The following is a 21,648-nucleotide window of genomic DNA, read 5'->3' on the forward strand; positions in this document are numbered from 1 at the left end:
TTTACCTAACCTAATAATGACTTCGCGGTTCAGCTAACAAGCCAGCTTTGCCTACACACTCAATGCAATCGATTGTAAGAAAAAAACAAATCAAAGTAACAGACAAAAACTCAAAGAATCGCTTGGATCAGAAAAGGAACGAGACCTGTTTGGTCGAGTCCTAGTGGCTACGAAATACCAGTTGACAAAAAGAACATTTCTCTTCTTTTTTTAGTTCAACAACGTTAAAACCAATTTCTTATTTACGTCAATGTGCAAAAGAGGTTTACAAACTCGAATTATTTTATCATGAATATGTGAAAACTTTATTTGTTTTAAAACTAGTAGCAGTTTATGGTCTTGTCTTGCTTGTACGTATGTTTATAAGTAAGAGTTAGGTGCAGTAAAGATCACAAATGATTTAAACTTACCACTAATACATGTTTATTAAGGATATACTGTTTAATCTGTAATCAACTTGGATTAAAATAACTGCAAATCTTATCTGTGGTTTATTGAATTATATTTTTTAAAGGTTACTACACTTTACGAAGAAGAACGAAGAGTAACAAGCAGAAGTATACCTAACATTTCACACCGGAAAACAACACTGTCTTCATATCCGGTCAACGGTGAAGTGGATTCTTACAAATTTTCATCTGGGACAAGAAGTAGTGCGGATTATTCTAAACCTATTAGTATAGACACAAACCAACATTCCCCAATGCTGTATAGAAGTCAAAATGGACGTCAAAATGGACCGCTGACGACGTATCATATCGACAGCAACGCGAATTTTGACGATACAGAGGATTCATTTGTTTTCCAAAGAATTCCATCTTTAAGGAAAGAAAAAGGAAAAAAGCATAAAACGGACACGCTTGATAATGTCAGTGGAGTAAAAGTGGATACTTACTCAGTGGGTGTTATTATTTCGACTACGGTGAGTATTGTTTTCTTAAACTATGGATTGTAATTAAATGAAAAACATGTTTCTTCAATTTTGAATTTACATGATTTAAACCGAAGTAAATGAAAAAAAATTTAGCAAACGATAATTTAATTGTGCTCTACTCCTTTCGAATTTATTTCACATGGACTATGCTGGCTATACGCTGACCCAGAGTTGTTAACTTCTGCGTCATTTGGTATCTTACATGGGAAGTCGTCTCCTTAATCAATCATTCCACATCTTATTTTTATATTCAGTGTGTGTCAAATGCAGGTCCTTCAGACCTTTGACTTATATTTTAGTTAAAAAGTGTCTGAATTGTGTCATTCGTACTACTTTTCTACCGTAAACATTAGGTTGACCAAACTTGGTATAAAATTGAGAATGGAAATGGGGAATGTGTCAAAGAGACAACAACCCGAGCAAATAAAAAACAACAGCAGAGGGTCACCAACAGATCTTCAATGTAGCGAGAAATTCCCGCACCCGGAGGCGTCTTTCAGCTGGCCCCTAAACAAATATATACTAGTCCAGTGATAATGAACGCCATACTAATTTCCAAATTGTACACAAGAAACTAAAATTAAAATAATACAAGACTAACAAAGGCCAGAGGCTCCTGACTTGGGACAGGCGCAAAAATGCGGCGGGGTTAAATATGTTTGTGAGATCTCAACCCTCCCCCTATACCTTTAACCAATGTATGTCGATACAGTATGGGATTAGGATGTGCCCAATATCAAAGTCAAGTCACTCTGACTTCACTTTCGACCCGAGCCCTACTGATAGTAAAACATTGACTGATTTTTATGCACTCGCAACTCAAAGTTGGCGGGCTTAGGGTTTTACACCTGTCCGTTCGTCCGTCTGTCGGTCCGTCTTTCCGTCCGTTTATGGGTATATAGTTATTCCGCATGGCTTTTCCTACAGGAATCCTAGGAAGTTTTCATTTTGCTGTCTGTTTGTACATATACTGAAGGTGTGCATTTAGTCAGGGTTTTGATTTTAATTAATATTTGCCCTTTTGGGAGATAGTTTCACTTTATAATTTTTTTGGAGTATTTACTTGCATAAGAGGATCGTGCTTCCATGCTCTACTTTGTGTATTTTAAATTTGCATCTACTGGGGCATCAATTGTGTCTCCTAGACACAATAATATCTCAAAGAAAGTCCTATATTGACTTTTTTATAATACATTTACTTCAGAGTGGAGTGCGGGGGCATCACTTTTTCTATACTTTGTTTGTTTGTTATGGAGCACTTTTCTTTCATTGACAAAACTTGTTTCTGCAGATGCATCATACTGACCTTTTTCTAAATTTACGGTGTAAACGCCGCGTTCTTTGTTGCTGTATCTTTCAGACAGACCTTTCAGGTACCTTGTAGACATCTAAAGCAGAGAAATAATTATGGAAAATGAATGACTGAAAATCAAAAATATCAAAATATCACTTTCATATACGGAATTTCATAGCAGCAACTTAAATGCATGTACAGCTGCTATGTGGACAGCTTTGACCCAACGAATAAAACACTTTGGGAACTAGAAATCCACGTTATATCATCATTTGGCAAAACTTTTAGGAATTTTGGTCCTCAATGCTCTTCAACTTCGTACTATATTTGGCCTTTTTAACTTTTTTGAATTCGAGCGTCACTGATGAGTCTTTTGTAGACGAAACGCGCGTCTGGCGTATATACAAAATTTAGTCCTGGTATCTATGATGAGTTTATATGTTTGTTTTCAGTCTCATGAAATTATAAGCAAAGACGAAGTAATTGTTGAAGCAGAGTCACCTAGCGGCAGGGTAGTTAAACTAACAGGAGATGGCAATTATAATGCTCAATTTACACCTGACGAAATAGGTAAGAAAATAATCAAACAAATATACTTGTTTTATTTTTATTCATATTTGATTGCTCACTTAGTACTAAAAATGTGTAACATAAACTTTGATGAATATAGAAAAAATGAATTTCTAATAGGTATATCAGAATACAGTGTTTTTCTAAGTAATCTTGTAGTATGATTAGCACAATAGTAAAATGACAATCTTGAATGTTTCTGGTGGGTGAAAAAGAGGACTAAGGCAAGACATCTTAGGCAACAATATCTCCTTTCTGAGATACACACATGGTAAAAAAAAACTTCTGAATATGTTTTTCCTCCATTGCAGGGGAATGGAAAGTGAGTTTATTCTGCCACGGCAAGCTGGTAGACTCTTGTCCAATAGATGTCTGTGATCCCTCACAAGTTAAAGTTACTGGACTAAAAGGAGGCATTGTAAACAAGAGACAATACTTTACAGGTACATTTACTCTAAATATGATTACAGCTTTACTTTTTAGGAGTAAATGTAAAAGGGCTGAACAAATATGGCGAACTTTTTAAATTTGAACATAATACTTCAAAAAATTCGCTTTACAGCTAACGTCTAAAAACTTAGGCACTAAATGTGCATTATGTAATAAAATATGTATATCGCAGCATATTACTTTCGTGTTCATTCTGGTCACCTATAGTAATCTTGTCAAAAAGCTAAGTTCTGTCTGGAATAGCCAACCTAAATTCTGCATCTTAAAACTTCTTAATTTCAGTCTTTCTACACATCCATATTGTTGAATACTGGTATTGTTTTTTTTTTATATATATACATTCAGTTTTAAAAAAAAAATCGAAAGCAAGGATTGAAAGCAAAAAGACTATATTTCTTTCAAGAGTAAACTGTTTTAAAAGGAATAAAGGAAGTGAGATAGAAGAAAAGTGAAAATTTTGTTAATAATTTTAGACATTTATGATTGTAGTTGATTGCCATAATGCGGGAAAAGGTGATTTGGAAGTGTTCATTGACTTCCGGGGTACAAAAGTTCCTTGCTCTGTTAAAGAAACCCAGACAGGTGTTTATACAGCTAGTTATCTCCCTTACATCTGTGGGGTGTACAGTGTCAGAGTTAGTTTTAATAAATCAGAAATTAGAGGTAAGTTATCTCCCTTACATCTGTTGGGTGTACAGTGTCAGAGTTAGTTTTAATAAATCAGAAATTATAGGTAATTATTTGCATATATTTCTTACACTTATATTGATTTCAATGAAAGTTGAAAATAACTATACAAAAAAAGTAGATTTTAACCCAGTTTTGTTATATAACTTCAATAGTTGACTGTTTTTTTTTTATTTGATAACAAATATCTATGTTTTATAGTTTCAAATAAATGAAAAATGACAATAAAGGGAAAATAAATAAAACGAACAGCTTTGACGTGGATGACCATGTACCTATTCGACATCTAACATACTTTTATATGTTTTCTTCAGATTCCGACTACCTCCTTGGGTCCGATAGTGACGGTATGCATCGAAGGGCAATATTTTCGACATCTATCGAACCTGATAGAGACAAATATAACGTTAAGTCGACATGTAAGTAGTACCAAAGAAGGATAGCAGAGGTTTTTTTTGTTATTTCTTTTGTTTACGTTTTTGTTGGTGTTGTTGAGATACTAAAATGAACATTTCTCAGTTGTTTCTCGTTTTGATTGTCTTTACATGTACTCGCCTATTTTAAACGGAATGGTTTCTGACCATCATAACTGAAAAGAAACAAACACAGTATCAGCACTATATAATTAGATCTATATTGATAAATATAATGATGATGAATTTGTGTTTTAACATCAAATGGCAAATTAACATGCATATGAGGGTGAGAACATGGGGTTTTATTTATGTGAAAAGGAATCCTGTTTTGACCTAAACAGCTTAAACGCCCAATTGGGATTGTTAACGGGCTAGGTAAGATGTTTTAACACAACCTACCCGGACACATTATTCTGAACCGAGCCGATCTGTCTTTGCTCTTCACTGGTGGATGGATATCTCATTATCAATCTTACTCTTCACTGGTGGATGGATATCTCATTATCAATCTTCACTGGTGGATGGATATCTCATTACCAATCTTACTTCATCACTTTATATTCACCCTGTTCTCTTCTCAAAACTTTCTTTATTTTTCTTTAACTGTAAAGTTGATAAAAATAAAAGAGAAATCTTTCTAAAATATTATATACAAAAATATGTTAATTTTAATACACTTAATTTTACTGATAAACTCTTATTATACTAAATCCATCAACACCAAATGATGTAAAAGCAGTTGTTTCTTTTATTAAAGAGTCATTAGAACTGAGGAAAGGAGATCAATAAGTGTTTTTATCATATCTATTATAATATTGTCGAGTTTTCATTATGTTTGTTTTGTCCATGTATTTTCAATTACCAAAATTGTTTTTGTTTGTATTGCAAATAAAGATTGATATTTATTGCTGATCTATTTTTATTTAATCTTTTTGGGGGATTTTTAAATTGTGTTGAAATCTCACCCTTTCAATTCATTTAACTTTAATTTTATCGGATTATTTATTTTGTTGATGTAAGTTACGTTACGAGTCGGAACCAAAATTATAGTGTGATCTAACAAATATTTCTCTTCTCAACTCGACACAATTATTTTTATTCAGTTGTATTCTTTAATTTGGTAACAGTATGTATTGTGGTCTACATTTTATAATTTAATTGAAACGTTCAAGTCACCGACATGGTCTTGAGCAACACCAGCATGTATCAAGTATGACATTTTCTCCATGTTTAAAAACTAGTTAATAGAGATGTTCACCTTGAGGGTATTTGAAATATATAAACTATTAAAGCTGATTTACAAGTTTTTCTCTAACAGGGTGGGTCTGGGTATTTGTAGTAAAACCAATTTGTATTCTGTAGGTGACTGGCAGATAGATTATATAACAGGAGGGCCGTTTGAGGTGTTGATTACAGACAAAGCTGATATTAAAGTATACAGTATGCAGGATGGAACAGTATGTAATTTCCCTCACTTAATAGGTAAGTCAATACTTCGTAAATTCTCTGTTGGTCAATTTATAAATTAACAAGGAGCTAAGGTTACAACTCCCTCTGGGAAAGTTGACCTTACATAGATTTGTCTAATATTTCTGTGCCTTTTGGTTATGAAGCTTCTGACGTGTTATGTGTATCTATCATCACTGGTTTTCAAAGTGTTTGGTTTGATCTGATCGATCCTGGTAAATATAAAGTCAGAAAAGCGCTTCGGACACACGAATTTTATTGAGTGTTGTTTTCAATCAATACTGTGTGGGGCTTGCTTTTTCTCACGCATACATTTATTTTTTATGCCCTATTTATGGGCATTATGTTTTCTGGTCTGTGCGTCCGTTCGTCCGTCCGTTCGTTCGTCCGTTCCGCTTCGGGTTAAAGTTTTTGGTCGATGATCTTTCTCATTTTAATGCCAAATTATAGATTTTATCCCATTTTCACGTTCCACTGAACATAGAAAATGATAGTGCGGATGGGGCATCCGTGTACTGGGGACACATTCTTGTTTTAAATGAAATTTTGCACTTAAAAAATAGGCTAAGCTTGGAATTCACATGGATTATTTTTTATACTCCACCTACGATAGTAGAGGGGCATTATGTTTTCTGGTCTGTTCGTCCGTCTGTCCCACTTCAGGTTAACAGCTTTTGGTCAAGGTAGGTTTTTGATGAAGTTGAAGTAAAATCGACTTGAAACTTAGTACACATGTTCCCCATGTTATGATCTTTCTAATTTTAATGCCAAATAAGATTTTTGACCCAAATTTGACACTAAGCATAGAAAATGATAGTGCAAGTTTCAGGTTAAAGTTTATGGTCAAGGTAGTTTTTGATGAAGTTGAAGTCCAATCAACTTGAAACTTAATACACATGTTCCTTTAGATATGATCTTTCTAATTTAAATGCCAAATTTGAATTTTTACCCCATTTTCACGGTCCACTGAATATGGAAAATGATAGTGCGAGTGGGGCATCTGTGTACTTTGGACACATTCTTGTTTTCTTTTAAAATTTGATTTTCTGAATTATTCTATACTTCCTAAATAAAGTCATTGGATACCAGAAAGCGGTGCCTTAGACACATGTAACTAATTCCTACGATTGACAGTTTTGTTTTATTTGGTATGAAAATAGTATATTTTATATATTTTCAGCTGATTGTTCAGGTTTAGATCCAGGACGAATCGAAGCTCATGTATCGTATAAAGGTTACCGTTTCCCAGCAAATACAGTCGAGGATGATCCGGGTATACACAGAATAACTTTCCAACCACGTGGTAAAGGAACCTACAAAATATGGATAGTTTTTGATGGAAGAATGGTTAAAGGTAGGGAAAACAAGCAGTATTATTTCTCATCTTTTGCAAATTATTGTTCTTTTACTTATTGATCTGTAAAGGTTGCATTGCTGAGTTTTATATACCAATTAAAAACAAGTACATATATAACTAAGATACCCCAGTTAATCAATGTTTGACGTATGAAGTCAAAGATTCAGCCGGACATTGTTAAAAATTTTGTTAATGAACATTCGTATCCTTCATGCATGCGAGACTCAAACTGTTGAGACAACAATAACAACAACACCTTTACTAAGTCCAATACCATAGACCTCTTGGTCAACCAGACTATTCAGCTTAGTCACATTAAGTCTTTCCCGAATCAGCTTAATTTAAGTTTTTAACACAGTATTACTATAAATATATATATATATATACGAGTTGTATATACATTATGTACACAGCCATGTATCACCATCATTGATGGCGATCCGATGGATACATCTGTTGTAGAGTTGTCACTGACTCAGACGTACTTATAAATATAATTATTTTCTGTGACTGTATATTACATTAATTTGTAGGATCCTTTACTATAGATAATTTAGCTGATCTGTAACAATAACATCTTCATGCCTTATATATCATGTACTGTAGTACGCCGCTAGATTAAAACTGACGAGGAAAGGTAACACACGGCCAGCGAACGCTCTTTTTTTGAGAGCCCAGGTGGTCGTGTGGTCTAGCGGGACGGCTGCAGTGCAGGCGATTTGGTGTCACGATATCACAGTAGCATGCGTTCGAATCCCGGCGAGGGAAAAAAACAAAAATTTGCGAAAGCTTTCGCTGGCCGTGTGTTATAAATATACCAGTATACCAGTATATCAGTGTTCAAAATACGAAACGAGCGTCTTGCGTATTAAATTATATTCCTGGTACCTTTGATTTCTTATTACAAACTAAAACCGAGGTAAACACATATAAACGAACTATTTGATAACAACAAAAATATTCCTGACTTACTACATGAAATTTTAAGAATAAAGGGTAGGTTGAACCTGGTTAAATGGCTAGCCAAATATTTCGCTTTATGACATTGTTAAAAATATCGCTAAAATGAAAACACAACGCGACAGAAATAACAACACAAAATACCGAGACACGTTGTAAAGCAACAAAAATTCACACTCGGTATAACAGTCATATTTGGGAATAGGTCAGGTTCGGTACTTGGCAGACAGACGACATAGATGTTAAACCACAATCTAAGACGTCATTAGTTAGTTGAGACACAAACACATCGTTAAGATAATTCAATTTGTTATTTTAAATCTTTCCTCCTGATAACTTATATGTTTTGTGGGTTTTTAGAGCTATATTTGATAAACATAATCATATATTAACAGGTTCCCCGTTCACACAAGAAATAGAAGAAATTGCTGCTACAGCCGTTGGAGAAGGACTGAGAAGAGGCAGGGAAGGTCACGAGACCAAATTCAAAATAGACGCACGAGGATTTCCGGGGGAATTGTCTGTTACAGTTGAGGGTAAGTTTTAGATACAAAAATATCTTTAAAATACGTACAACAAAGAAACTAGTCGTTGGTATATAAAGAAGAAAGTCAAAATCAGCTAATTAATTGCAATATTACCTGTCTATCGAATTTAGCTTTCTTTTTACAAATTTTAACCAAACAGACTGCTTACATCGACAACTTTATTAAATGTTCGGTTATTATATATATCTTGTAATTATTCATACTTGAATATTTCTAAGTAAACCGTCACAATCGTAGCTAATACCACTTTCAAAAAAGAGAATTTTAAATATGATAAAGTATACATTGCACTCAAAAGTTTGCTGAAAGAAAAATATAGACTTCTTCAATTTTAAATTTTACTTTTGTCAGGTTTCATGGTTTCCCTTATTTCTACATGAGAAAACGCCTGTACCAAGTAAAGAATGTGACAGTCGTTTCACGTGTTTGAACTTTTTTGCTATTTGATAAGGGACTTTTCTATTTGAATTTTCCTTACAGTTCGTTATTTTTGTTATTTTACGTTTGAATTTATTGCAGGTCCACATTACCCAATAAACTGTAATGTAGTAGCAAACGATGATGGAACACACACAGCTACATATGTACCAGAGGAAGCTGGTCCACACAGAATACACGTCAAACTTGATGGCAAAAATATAGACGGTAACTCACTGATTATTACACTATAGAAACAATCATTATGTAGGAAAATTTTTCAATAATTGATTTCGTCAGGGTGTTTTTCATCATTTTTAAATTGCCTTGGAGTTCGGTATTTTTGTAATATTTTTAATAGATCTTTCGTTCAGTTTAAGTGTGAAAGGCATTTTGTCTCATACTTAAAACCTGCAGTGGATAATACAGAATATTCAAGTGTGTCAACAACATTAGTACATACAACCAGAAATGTTTAACATATTGAAAATTAGCCTATATGGGTCTAGGCACACCTTGTTAAACATTTAAAACGGTTATTTTTTACAATTATAAAGTTCCCAACAATGATGATGAAGTCATGAATTTATTGGTTTTTTTTTGTTTTTGTTTTTGTTTTGCAGATAGTCCTTTCAGACCATTAATAGTAGATCCTTCTAAAATACGTGTTTCTGGAGGATGGGAACCCCTGCTTGATGAAAACGATAGAATCCCACTTATTGTCAATAAAGAGAAGCAAATTCCCTTTGATGCCTCGGAGGCTGGTCTCGGTGAGCTAACGGCTGAAGTACATGGTCCTAGTTACAAGGTTCCCGTAGCAATAGATTCCAGAATCGGAGGGAAACATACGCTTATTTTTACACCAAAAGAGGAAGGTATTTACATCTTTCTTACAAAATCCTTTTTTTTTTCTATATAGATATAGGAAGTTGTGGTATGGGTGCCAATGAGACAACTCTCCATCCAAGTATTAGATACGCACCGAAAGAAGCTGACATAATTGAATGAAGTAAAATCTAACACTTTCAATTGTATTATTTATCCAGCCTTCTGGTATTAATATTTTATATTATGTCTTTTTCTTTTATGTATCTGGTTATTTTGTATTATTTTTTAGATGTTTGATCTGAGTTTTTTAATTTGCATTCGAAACTTTAAAATGTTAAACATATTTTGTCTTTGTAAAGGTCGTCATTATATAGACGTGAAGTGGTGTGACTTCCCTATATCACCCAAACCGTTTCTTGGTTATGCTGTTTGGCTTCCTGAAAGTGACAACCAACATCAGCCGGTCTTATCCCCATTAGTGGTCATGCAGCCAAAGGAACATCATTCATCTGACCCAGGCCACCTTCATAACAGTCCAAATAGGTAAGCATTATACACTCGTTTTTCTCGATTCGTTTTTTTGCATGTATTTTTCATCAATTATTAAAAACATTTTGCCGTTTACGTCATTCAACCCTATATAATGATTAACATGACAGTATATTCATCACATTTTGTGTTGTTTGGTGAAATTTTTAAATTTTAAAAATTGATAATACTAGTATCATGGACTATAAACTTGAGTGATTGGGATTTTGACCTATTCGGAATATACTGTTGAAGAATAATGCCATTAGTTTTAATATTTTAGTTGTTTAATTGTTTTCTCTGATTGACACTAAATGTTCAATTTGATATAATCTTTTTGATTTTGAAAACAAGCAGACAAGTATAATGTTGCCATCAGTTATAAATGTTTAACAAAAGGGTCCGAACAGTTGAATTTTAAAGTAAATGTAGTTTGCACGCCATCAGTTATAAATGTTTAACAAAAAGGTCCGAACAGTTGAATTTTAAAGTAAATGTAGTTTGCACGCCATCAGTTATAAATGTTTAACAAAAGGGTCCGAACAGTTGAATTTTAAAGTAAATGTAGTTTGCAACATTTTTAGAAAGTATATCTAGGATATGTGGTGTGTGTATGTTGTTTAATCTAGTGCTCCAGTTTTATTTAAACATGCATGCAAATGTTGGTAATATATATATATTTCCGTCATAAATTATAGGTTTTGGTAAATTTCAGAAAAGTGTACATTTAGACAATTCAGTTTTACATTTTTTGCATGACCTAGTATGAATGATAATATTTTACGCATGTTTTACTTATTTAGATATAACTACCACCTTATACATCCAACGGTTAAACAAGAGGAAGTACAACCAAAACCGATGCATTATAAAACCTTGTCAAACCAGAGAGACAGATCTTTTGAAGAACAGCCAATTCTGTACACGTCAGTTCCAAACAATATAACGATACAACATCAACACCCAACGGTTAAACAACAAGAAGTACAACCCAAACCGATGCATTATAAAACATTGTCAAATCAGAGAGACAGATCGTTTGAAGAACAGCCGCAGCTGTACACGTCAGTTCCGAACAATAGAACATTACAACATCAACACCCAACGATTAAACACGATGAAGTACAGCCTAACCCGATACATTATAAAACATTGTCGAATAACGGAGACAGATCTTTTGAAGAACAACCAATTCTGTATACGTCAGTTCTGAACAATAGAACACTACAACAGCAACACCCAACGATTAAACACGAAGAAGTACAACCCAAACCGATGCATTATAAAACATGGTCAAATCAGGGAGACAGGCCTTTAGAACAACAACCAATTATTTATGCATCAGTTCCGAACAATAGAACATTACAACAGCAACCGACAAAATATACGACACTTCCTAACAGCAGACGACTTAACCCGGAATCTGTGATTTATACGTCTGCTTCAGACAACTGGGATGGACATTTAGACAGGTGAGAGTGTATAAGTGATTTATACTTCTGTCATTGACGTTTGGTAATCTTGAATAGAAGTCTACACGTGCGAGAGTAAGCAAGTTATATGCGTTAGTCACAGACAGTACCGATGAAGGGGTACAATTTATATATCCTATACACTTCTATGAATATCATTGGTTATAGGGAACACGTGGAGACCTTGTTTATTTAATGTAGAGTTAGAGGGTGTGTTGGTTTTTTTTTTAATACGGTTAGTAGTGGTGTTACGTCCATTTTTATAAGAACACAATGTTTAGGAAAATCTAAAACGTTAAGCCCGGACAACAGCTGAAGAAATTGATGATGATGGACTGAAAATGAATCAAGAATACACATTTAGCCATTGTGTGTCAGTTTATTTTCGATCTACGAGTTTGACTATCCCTCTGGTATCTGTTGCCCCTCTTTTATAGATAAAAAGTTCTTAGTGTTGGCATTTGCTTTTATATATACCAATAGAAATAGTTTCTTTATATTGAAGACTTTAATATTTTGATATAGTAAATGAGCATAATAGATACCAAGATTTATATTTTGTACGCTCTCTAGTTTAAATGCTACATGTTGAATTAGTGGGTAAGGTAAGTTCTATCTGTTACAAAGATAGGTACGAAGACAAAACAAATGTTCTTCCAAGATACCGGGTTTGGAAATAAGTACACCAAACTCGTCTTTTTGTCTACATAGACACATGCATGGCGCTCGAATTAAAAGTTGTGCCAAATACTGCCAATACTGTTTCGAAAAATTCAGCACTTGATAGATAATCAAATAGAAAACGAACACATCAATGACAAAAATGCTGACTACTGGTAATGTGATATCGTCGGGGACTAAACGTCCACATGTACAACAATGGACACACGTTGTTCATAAATTAAAATGACAGTTGTTTACCGATGATCAAATCGCGTAAATTGAATAGGAAGTGACAAATCAAGTTAACAAACAGAATCGTGGAGATTTAAAAAAATGAGATTCTCATTTTGAGTCGTCCATCATAAAGGAATATAAGTTTGTCTCAACAGGGGTGAATGAAGTTAATACATGACTATAAGTGATAAATATGTGTGTATCATATAAAGGAGCTGTAATAATTTTGTTCCAGAGGCAAATGGATATTCATTAAAACGTAACTGTTCTGATAATTGGGGTGTGTCTTAATTTACACATGTTTATATTGATATTTTACTTTGACATATACGCGTTCTCTAATTGTTTATTTTCTATCTAGTTCTATTCTTAAGTTGTCTCGCATTTAAGATAAACACCTACATATAAACAATAGTTTTCACCCAACTGGACAAATACCACATTCCTTTTTTCATTTTTTATGACAATTCTTACTAAATTTTTAGAACTTCTATTTTTTTAAAGCAACAAAACATGCTGTTATTACAACTCGTGAAATGTCTTTTGCCTTTATATATAATCAAACCTAATGGTAATTTCAGCAGAGTAAACGGAGACGCATTGGATGGCCCATGGGTAAATACCGCCAATACAAAACCAGCAACAATCTATGTTACGAAACATAAACGCCATAAAAAGAAACGTTTTTCGAGTGGAAGCAGTTCGTATTCGTCATCATCATCATCCGACGAGTCAAGAAAGAAAGTACCTCAATCTAAAGTAACTCTTCTTCGAAAAGTAGTCGATGAGCCTAAAATAGCAATGGTTCGGAGAGTTCCTGATGACCCTAGAATTACAGTGGTTCGTAGAGTTCAAGACGATCCCAAAATTACCCTAGTTCGAAGGGTTCAAGATGATCCTAGGATAACTGTTGTTCGAAAAGTTTCTGATGTCAGTTCAAGGGCAACATCTCGAGTCCTTGTTCCAAGACGAGCCGGTAAGACTTGATACATACACTTTAGAGACTTCCAACGTTTTCTTTGTTATTTTATTTTGAATTACCTTGTACCTCTAAATAAGAAATAGCAATAGCATAGAATTTTGTTTTTTTAATTCAATGAAAACTTGTTAACTCTGAAATATGTTCAGTTAAATGTTGTAATATGACTTTATTTTGTAGATTAATTTTCATTTAGGGCGATATATACATTTTGAACCTTTTTCGTTCCAGGTAGTCTACATTCTACTGCAACTACTAATACTGATCCGGAAAGGGTTGTCTATAGAACGCCCCATATTTACACAACTTATATGGCTAACAGTCCTAGTCGTAGTTCGGGTTCTTCACGGTCACCATCAAGGTCACCGTCATATAAAATTGTTGATGGTCCGGCATTGTCACATAGGAGTTATGAACATTCACCAATAGATTCTTCAAAAGTTATACTCAGTGGTAAAGGACTTAAACAAGCTTTTGTCAATAAGGAAGCGACATTTAATATCGACGGGCGCAATGCAGGACCAGGTATAGTAACACTTTTGTATACAACTATATGAATTAATTTAAAACCATGCAGGACCAGGTATAGTAACACTTTTGTATACAACCTATATGAATTGACTTGCGGTGACCTTTAGTTGTTAATTACTGTGTCATTTTGGTGTGTTGTGGAGAGTTGTCTCATTGGCAATCACACCACAATTTTTTTTTTTATATTAAAACAATTTTTTTCCTGATTTTTTTTTCTACTTGAATCTTTATAATGTGTTATTGTTATTTATTTGCTGATGTTAATGATAGGTGGTCAGTTGTATTGCTGATGTTAATGATAGGTGGTCAGTTGTATTGCTGATGTTAATGATAGGTGGTCAGTTGTATTGCTGATGTTAATGATAGGTGGTCAGTTGTATTGCTGATGTTAATGATAGGTGGTCAGTTGTATTGCTGATGTTAATGATAGGTGGTCAGTTGTATTGCTGATGTTAATGATAGGTGGTCAGTTGTATTGTTAATGATAGGTGGTCAGTTGTATTGTTAATGATAGGTGGTCAGTTGTATTGTTAATGATAGGTGGTCAGTTGTATTGTTAATGATAGGTGGTCAGTTGTATTGCTGATGTTAATGATAGGTGGTCAGTTGTATTGCTGATGTTAATGATAGGTGGTCAGTTGTATTGCTGATGTTAATGATAGTTGGTCAGTTGTATTGCTGATGTTAATGATAGGTGGTCAGTTGTATTGTTAATGATAGGTGGTCAGTTGTATTGCTGATGTTAATGATAGGTGGTCAGTTGTATTGCTGATGTTAATGATAGGTGGTCAGTTGTATTGCTGATGTTAATGATAGGTGGTCAGTTGTATTGTTAATGATAGGTGGTCAGTTGTATTGCTGATGTTAATGATAGGTGGTCAGTTGTATTGCTGATGTTAATGATAGGTGGTCAGTTGTATTGTTAATGATAGGTGGTCAGTTGTATTGCTGATGTTAATGATAGGTGGTCAGTTGTATTGCTGATGTTAATGATAGGTGGTCAGTTGTATTGCTGATGTTAATGATAGGTGGTCAGTTGTATTGCTGATGTTAATGATAGGTGGTCAGTTGTATTGCTGATGTTAATGATAGGTGGTCAGTTGTATTGCTGATGTTAATGATAGGTGGTCAGTTGTATTGCTGAAGAATACGAGGTAATCGTCCCTACATTTATTTGCTGATGTTAATGATAGTTGGTCAGTTGTATTGCTGAAGAATACGAGGTAATCGTCCCTACCTAAAGGTCGTTATTGACAAAATTTTAAAAAAATGCAGTAAAACTATTTTGCTATGAATTTAAATCGAAATATGTAAATGTTTCATTATAAACACAAAAAACGTAAACGGCAATACGGTGTTAAGTCAGTTTCTTTGAACGACAGAAAAAAAGCATATTACCTTGAAATATTGCACGTCTACCTCCCATTTGATTTGGGACTTTCCTTTTTGAATTTTCCTCGGAGTTCAGTATTTTTGTGTTTTTACTTTTTAATGAAAAATCAACAACCCACTATAAACTGGATGCTATCGAAGTGCTTCTCTGGATTTATCTTTATCGGGAACATGCAAAGACGAAAATATTCTACAGAGAAGATAGTATAGCATAGCTATACAATGATAAATGTTGTTCGCTTATATATTAATACAAAACGCAATAATGTTTTGAAACCAGTTTATATAAAAAGAAAAAGAGCAACGTTTTCTGTACAAAACTATATGTCATTACCTAAATACTTATCATCTATTCTTTAAGGTGAGCCCTCCACGAAAATGTTTAGTCCAAAATATGAAATCCCTATCGAAGTTAAGCCAATTGGTCCTAAACAGTATCGGTGTACCTACATTCCTGCCTACCCTGGAGCGTACTTACTGGATATCAAATGGAATGAGAGAAAACTAAAGTGTTGTCCTTTCAAAATAAACGTCAATCCTCCATTTTACCCGGAGAAAGTTAATGTCAGTGGAGCAAATATTAAAGGCGGAATGGTTGGAAAAGACTTCCATCTTCAGATAGATCCAAGAAAAGCGGGAAAAGGTCGGTAATAATTGTTCTTAGAAAATAAGGATTGATATGTTATCTGTTTATGTTCATTTGGTATTTAATCACGTTTATGTTACCGAAAGTTCCATATAATTATCTTATTTCGAAGATGGTATCGCTTAGATGATCTTTTCCAAGACAGGTGGAAAAAGACCTTGCGTGAGTGTAAAAGGAGACTGCATACCAAAGATAAACAGGATAATCACTATGTATCAAAAAAACAACTACTTAATAGTTGTGAGAAGCCCGAAGGTTTTCTTAAAGTACAAAAGATATCCCGTCGGGTTGCAATATTCAAAACAAACATAAGTTTCATCTAAAACTTTCTCACACGTTGAACAAAGATTTAATGTTTCGTCATAAATTTACCTCACAACATCAAGACAAGCCCTTGTTTTCTCTAAAATTTATAACCATCTTACTACGTGTGACTGTTTTGAAGCTTTTTTGTCCTGGAATATTATCGATTAATATCTTGTACACAACCTATGATGATTAGGCTAGATACATTTTGTAATAGTTGATATCTTTCTACACATATCTCCATACTCAGTTATCATGACTTGACACATAATTGCATTGATTTTGTAGGAAAACTTACTGCCAAATGTTCGGGTCCTTCTAACCAGAAAGTGGCTGTATCACTTGTTGAAAATATCGATGGTACTACTAAAGTGTCTTTCAAACCCGTAGAGGCCGGCAGACATATTATGTCTATTAAATACAACAAAGAACATGTTTTAGGTAAGAATTCATACAACAGAGGGGAAATAACTCTATCTTTATTATGTCGTATTGTAACAAGATCTTTCTAGATTTTTTTTGCTATTATTTATGTCTTTGTAAAAATTTGTTTTCTTCTATATAATTATACGATAAACGTTTAACATATATTTTCGGTAAATTTCATCTACTAGACAGTAGTAAATAAACTCATCATAGATAACAGGATTGAAATTTTATATTTACGCCGACGCGCTACAAAAGACTCATCAGTGACGCTCGAATAAAAAAATGTTAAAAAGGCCATTTATACTGCTTCAGTTTAGATAAAAGCATGTAACTATTTTTTTTTCCTGAATTGTTTGCAGGTAGTCCCTACGCAATCGATATAAAGATACCTCACCACAGTGGAATAGTATATGTACATGGACCAGGTATAGAGAACAATGGTGTCTTAGGAGAATACGAAAGTCATTTTTGGGTAGATGCCAGAGACGCTGGGTCAGGAGAACTTAATGTCAGTGTCATGGGTCCTAAAGGTAAAGTTGTATTAGAGGTTTCTTTGTATCTAAATATATCCGGTGCAATACATTTCAAACGAAAGAAACGATATTTTATACGTCTTCTTGTGTGCGCTAGTTCGATTTGTTTTCCTCGATTTTAGTTTGTAACCCGTGTTTATTTTAATCGATTTATGACTACTGAACAGCGGTATACTACTGTTGTCTTTATTTGAGCAAAACAAATATGGTTGAATTGGTATCTTTTGTCTCAGTTTTCAGGTCATTGCATATGCTCATTATACAAGATGTTTATATTATAATAATAAAAAATAAAGCTTGAAAAGGAATACACTGTATTTGGTTTCATGTAATATACGTTTAATATACCCAATATTCTTTCTTATATACACCTATAAAGTGTAATCCAATGTATGTTTTTTCACAGTTACAGCTTTATATAAAAAGGGAATACAAAAGGCTCCGTTTTGAAGACCGTACCTTGACCTATAACGTTTTACTTTTACAAATTGTGACTTGAATGAAGAGTTGTCTCATTGGCACTCATATCACGTCTTCTCATATTTATATAATCTAAAATTAACATATTAAATATTATATTATTTCAGGTGCTTTCAACGTAGAAATGAAGAGAGACAGTCAGAAAGATAGAATTTTCCACTGTAGATACAATCCACATGAACCAGGGACTTATACAATAAATTGCAAGTGGTCAGGACATCACGTGGGGAACAGTCCGTACCGAATCCACTTAGGGGTATCAAAGGACGATTTAGATAGATTCCTCTTAGACTTACAACATGGCGAAACTTTACTTTACTAGCTCCTAGAATTTTATTGCAATTTTAGATGAGGAGAAATTATAAATTTTATGGGTACTATATCAAAAGCCTCCTTGTAAAGTCATGTCCAAAGACACTATATATAACTTCAAGAATCACCTGTTTAAGGTTAAAACATAAAAAGTATAACTTTTATGCAAAAATTAGCACAACTCAAACAACCTTCTAACAGCAAGTTGGCTGGACGTGGTTACAAATATATATGCATAACGTTTATAATCAGCTTAATATTTGAAAACACGAGAAAGAAGAATGGGTTTCACGCTACTTTGATAATAGAAAAGAGTATTATTCTAAAACGTGGCAAAGAGTATAAGATATGCTTGTATATCGGAGGGTAAAACTGTATCTGTATATCCACTAAAAAGTAAGAGGTAGGGCATATAATTGAGAATCGTATTGTCCTTTCTTAGCTAACATGTTTTCAGATGAACGTAAACATATTTATAAACAAATAAGAGACGAGGTAACTTTTACAATGCAAAAATGTGAAGAATACTCATCTTATAAATACTGTTTCGATTTTGAATGTATATCAATTTTGAATTATTCACAACAGCCAAAGTTGTAATGATTTGTTCCGGGAAAGGAATATTGCAAAAGTGCGAATGTAACAGAAACCGCTTGTATAAATAAAATCGGATGTAATGCCGACATGTATCATGTATAAACGATCTCACAAATATTATTGTAATAAATATACACACGCTTGCATAAAAGAAATATATAGGCGGTAGTTATGAGCACACTCCTTTTTTATACATTTATTTAAAGTCGATCATAATATGCCGTTAAAATCAACAAATTCATATAAAAAAAATATTGCATGTATTCCGACTTGTTAGAAATATATTTTATAAAATCATCAAAAAAATCCCCTGTACCAAAGGGACCAACAAGATAGATACTTAAACATGATGTACGTCAATGCCAAACTCTTTCAAAAGTATGTTCCGCCGCCTATGAACAAATATATATGTACCATTTTTGTTATAATTATGTATGAAAAGCAAATACGTTTTGTTACCAAATAAATTTATATATGACTAAAACATGCCTTATCAGTTTATAAAATCATGTAATAAATCCAGGCAACAGTACTGTAGTATAATGCTGTTTGAAAGTCATAAATCGATTCGGTTACAAACTAAAACCGAGGAAACACATCAACTATAAGAGAAAAACAAAGAAACAGCAGAAACACTGAAGTGCAACAAAAAACAAACAACAATGCAACACACACAGAAATGAATTATAAGATAACAAAGGCTAATTTAAGAAAAATGGTGGATTGAACCTGGTTTTGTGGCTATCCAAACCTCGCACTTTTATGGCAATGTTAAATATATTACTACAATGACAATTTTGCATGACGACTACAGTATAAATAAATGCAGGAACATTCAGGACAGAGAACTACTCAAATAAACAATACAATAGTACATTTCGACATTCTTATAGTTATCAAAGGTACCAGGCTTATAATTTGATACGCCAAACGCTAAGATTAAAATAGTAAGAAAGCCAAACAAGTACAATGTTGAAAAGCATTGATGATCCTAAATTCTAAAAAAATGTGCCAAATACGGTTTAGGTTATCTATGGGTGGGATAAGAAAATCCTTTGTATTTAAAATAATTCATACTTTTGCAAACAGTAAATTTATAAAAAATAAAAAAAAAAAAAGACCATATAATTGATATTGATGACAACACCGAAGTGCTGACTTATCACAGAATAACACTAAGCCTGTAAAACAACCTCGGAAAGCACGCATTGTCTGTCCCACGACTGGATCGACGCTACAAAAATGACGTCATAAGTAAATTTCTAACAGAATTAATAAAGTTCAAGATCAAGTGTAATTATGGTATTGGATGTATTTTATAACAACAACAAGACTATTGATATAGAATTGTGTTAGTAATGAGATGATTAATTGTATTATCTATCTGTGTCTGTATTTCTTCTATATCAAACTTTAAAACAAATAAATCGTGTAAGTTTAGTTGCCATAAACTAAAATCTTATAAATGAACTGGGTGATTAATTATCTTGACTTTTACATACGAATCGAAAATTTAAAAAAATAGATTTACGACTACAAACGATAAGACATTTGACAATATCCGATCAGAATTACAAATACAACATAACTAAATACATGAATGTTGTATAAACAAATACTGTGACATCTATAGCACCTGTCAGACTGGGTTTCTCTTGGTTTATAGTTAACATTCGATGATCAGTCTTATTAATTTATGCCATAATCGAGGAAAAGCATACGGGATTGTGGTTACAACAATTGAAAAAAGGAAAATTACAAAAAAAAAGGAAAGTTCAAGGCAAAAAGTCATTATCAAAAGTCCAAAAGAAAAAAAGAGGTGAATGATATTATAACAAATTAGTTGAAGAGAACAACGCCTGCAACAACGACAAGACAAACAACCGAGCCTAAAGGAACCCAATAAAACGAGGGATTATCTCAAATAGGGCCAGCATATCCTGCTCAATTTAAGTACACGTTTATCGTACGTACAAAGTCGGTAATAGTTCTCATTTGGTAAAGATACAATCGAAAAAAACGAGTTCTGGGTTGTGCTTACAACAATTGGAACATATATATGGTTATTTGTGACACAGATGCTTCAGAACGAATACACAACCTCGTGGTGAAGTCCGTAAAAAAAACGTCTTGTACATGATACTTAGTAAATGAGATGCATTCATAATATTTTGTGAGATATAGACGTTCCCCTTCAATATACCGATAAACAATGGCTGAACCAAATTCCAACAAATAAAAAATGACAAAAGCTCATCCCATATTTCATCTCTCAAATAATCAAAACAAATATTCAAATAGATAAAACACATAATATTATGAAAAAACATGATATTGCGTAATCCAATTGTACAACATGTCAAATGAAATGAAATGTTTCCTTTTTGTCTGTATTGAACTCGAGATGTTTATATGTGGTATTGATCATATGTGGATTCTGAAATCGGTTTTTTTTGGTGAAATTAGTTCTATCTAAACTTTTAATTTTTCAACCCTGTTTACCACCATTTCCCATGTGAAATTGAAAAATCTTCTAAAACAATAATCCACAACGCGTTTCAACATGAAAATGGTAGCTATAAATTTATCGCTTTGGGATACCATAAGGCACATTTTGT

At 33.4% G+C, this 21,648-nt stretch overlaps 1 protein-coding gene across 2 annotated transcripts in view; it reads left to right on the plus strand.

The window, feature by feature from the left end:
• Nucleotides 1-19,514, plus strand: part of LOC143066932 (filamin-A-like) — a 44,523-nt gene extending 25,009 nt beyond the window's left edge. Inside the window, exons 7-24 of one of the 2 annotated variants that reach the window (XM_076239793.1) lie at nt 515-922; nt 2,681-2,798; nt 3,110-3,241; nt 3,738-3,911; nt 4,250-4,354; nt 5,714-5,833; nt 6,999-7,172; nt 8,531-8,671; nt 9,203-9,328; nt 9,724-9,975; nt 10,288-10,471; nt 11,260-11,928; nt 13,410-13,801; nt 14,036-14,329; nt 16,089-16,370; nt 16,968-17,120; nt 17,468-17,638; nt 18,229-19,514. In XM_076239793.1, coding sequence (XP_076095908.1) covers nt 515-922; nt 2,681-2,798; nt 3,110-3,241; nt 3,738-3,911; nt 4,250-4,354; nt 5,714-5,833; nt 6,999-7,172; nt 8,531-8,671; nt 9,203-9,328; nt 9,724-9,975; nt 10,288-10,471; nt 11,260-11,928; nt 13,410-13,801; nt 14,036-14,329; nt 16,089-16,370; nt 16,968-17,120; nt 17,468-17,638; nt 18,229-18,443 — 4,110 coding nt within the window. In that variant the 3' untranslated portion in view covers nt 18,444-19,514. Of the gene's footprint in view, nt 1-514; nt 923-2,680; nt 2,799-3,109; nt 3,242-3,737; nt 3,912-4,249; nt 4,355-5,713; nt 5,834-6,998; nt 7,173-8,530; nt 8,672-9,202; nt 9,329-9,723; nt 9,976-10,287; nt 10,472-11,259; nt 11,929-13,406; nt 13,802-14,035; nt 14,330-16,088; nt 16,371-16,967; nt 17,121-17,467; nt 17,639-18,228 lie in introns of both variants that reach the window. The other variant, XM_076239791.1, reaches the window with a different exon arrangement.
• The last annotated feature ends 2,134 nt before the right edge of the window (nt 19,515-21,648 follow it).

This window comes from Mytilus galloprovincialis, chromosome 3 (genome assembly GCF_965363235.1).
Source record: "Mytilus galloprovincialis chromosome 3, xbMytGall1.hap1.1, whole genome shotgun sequence".
NCBI classification, from domain to species: Eukaryota; Metazoa; Mollusca; class Bivalvia; order Mytilida; family Mytilidae; genus Mytilus; species Mytilus galloprovincialis.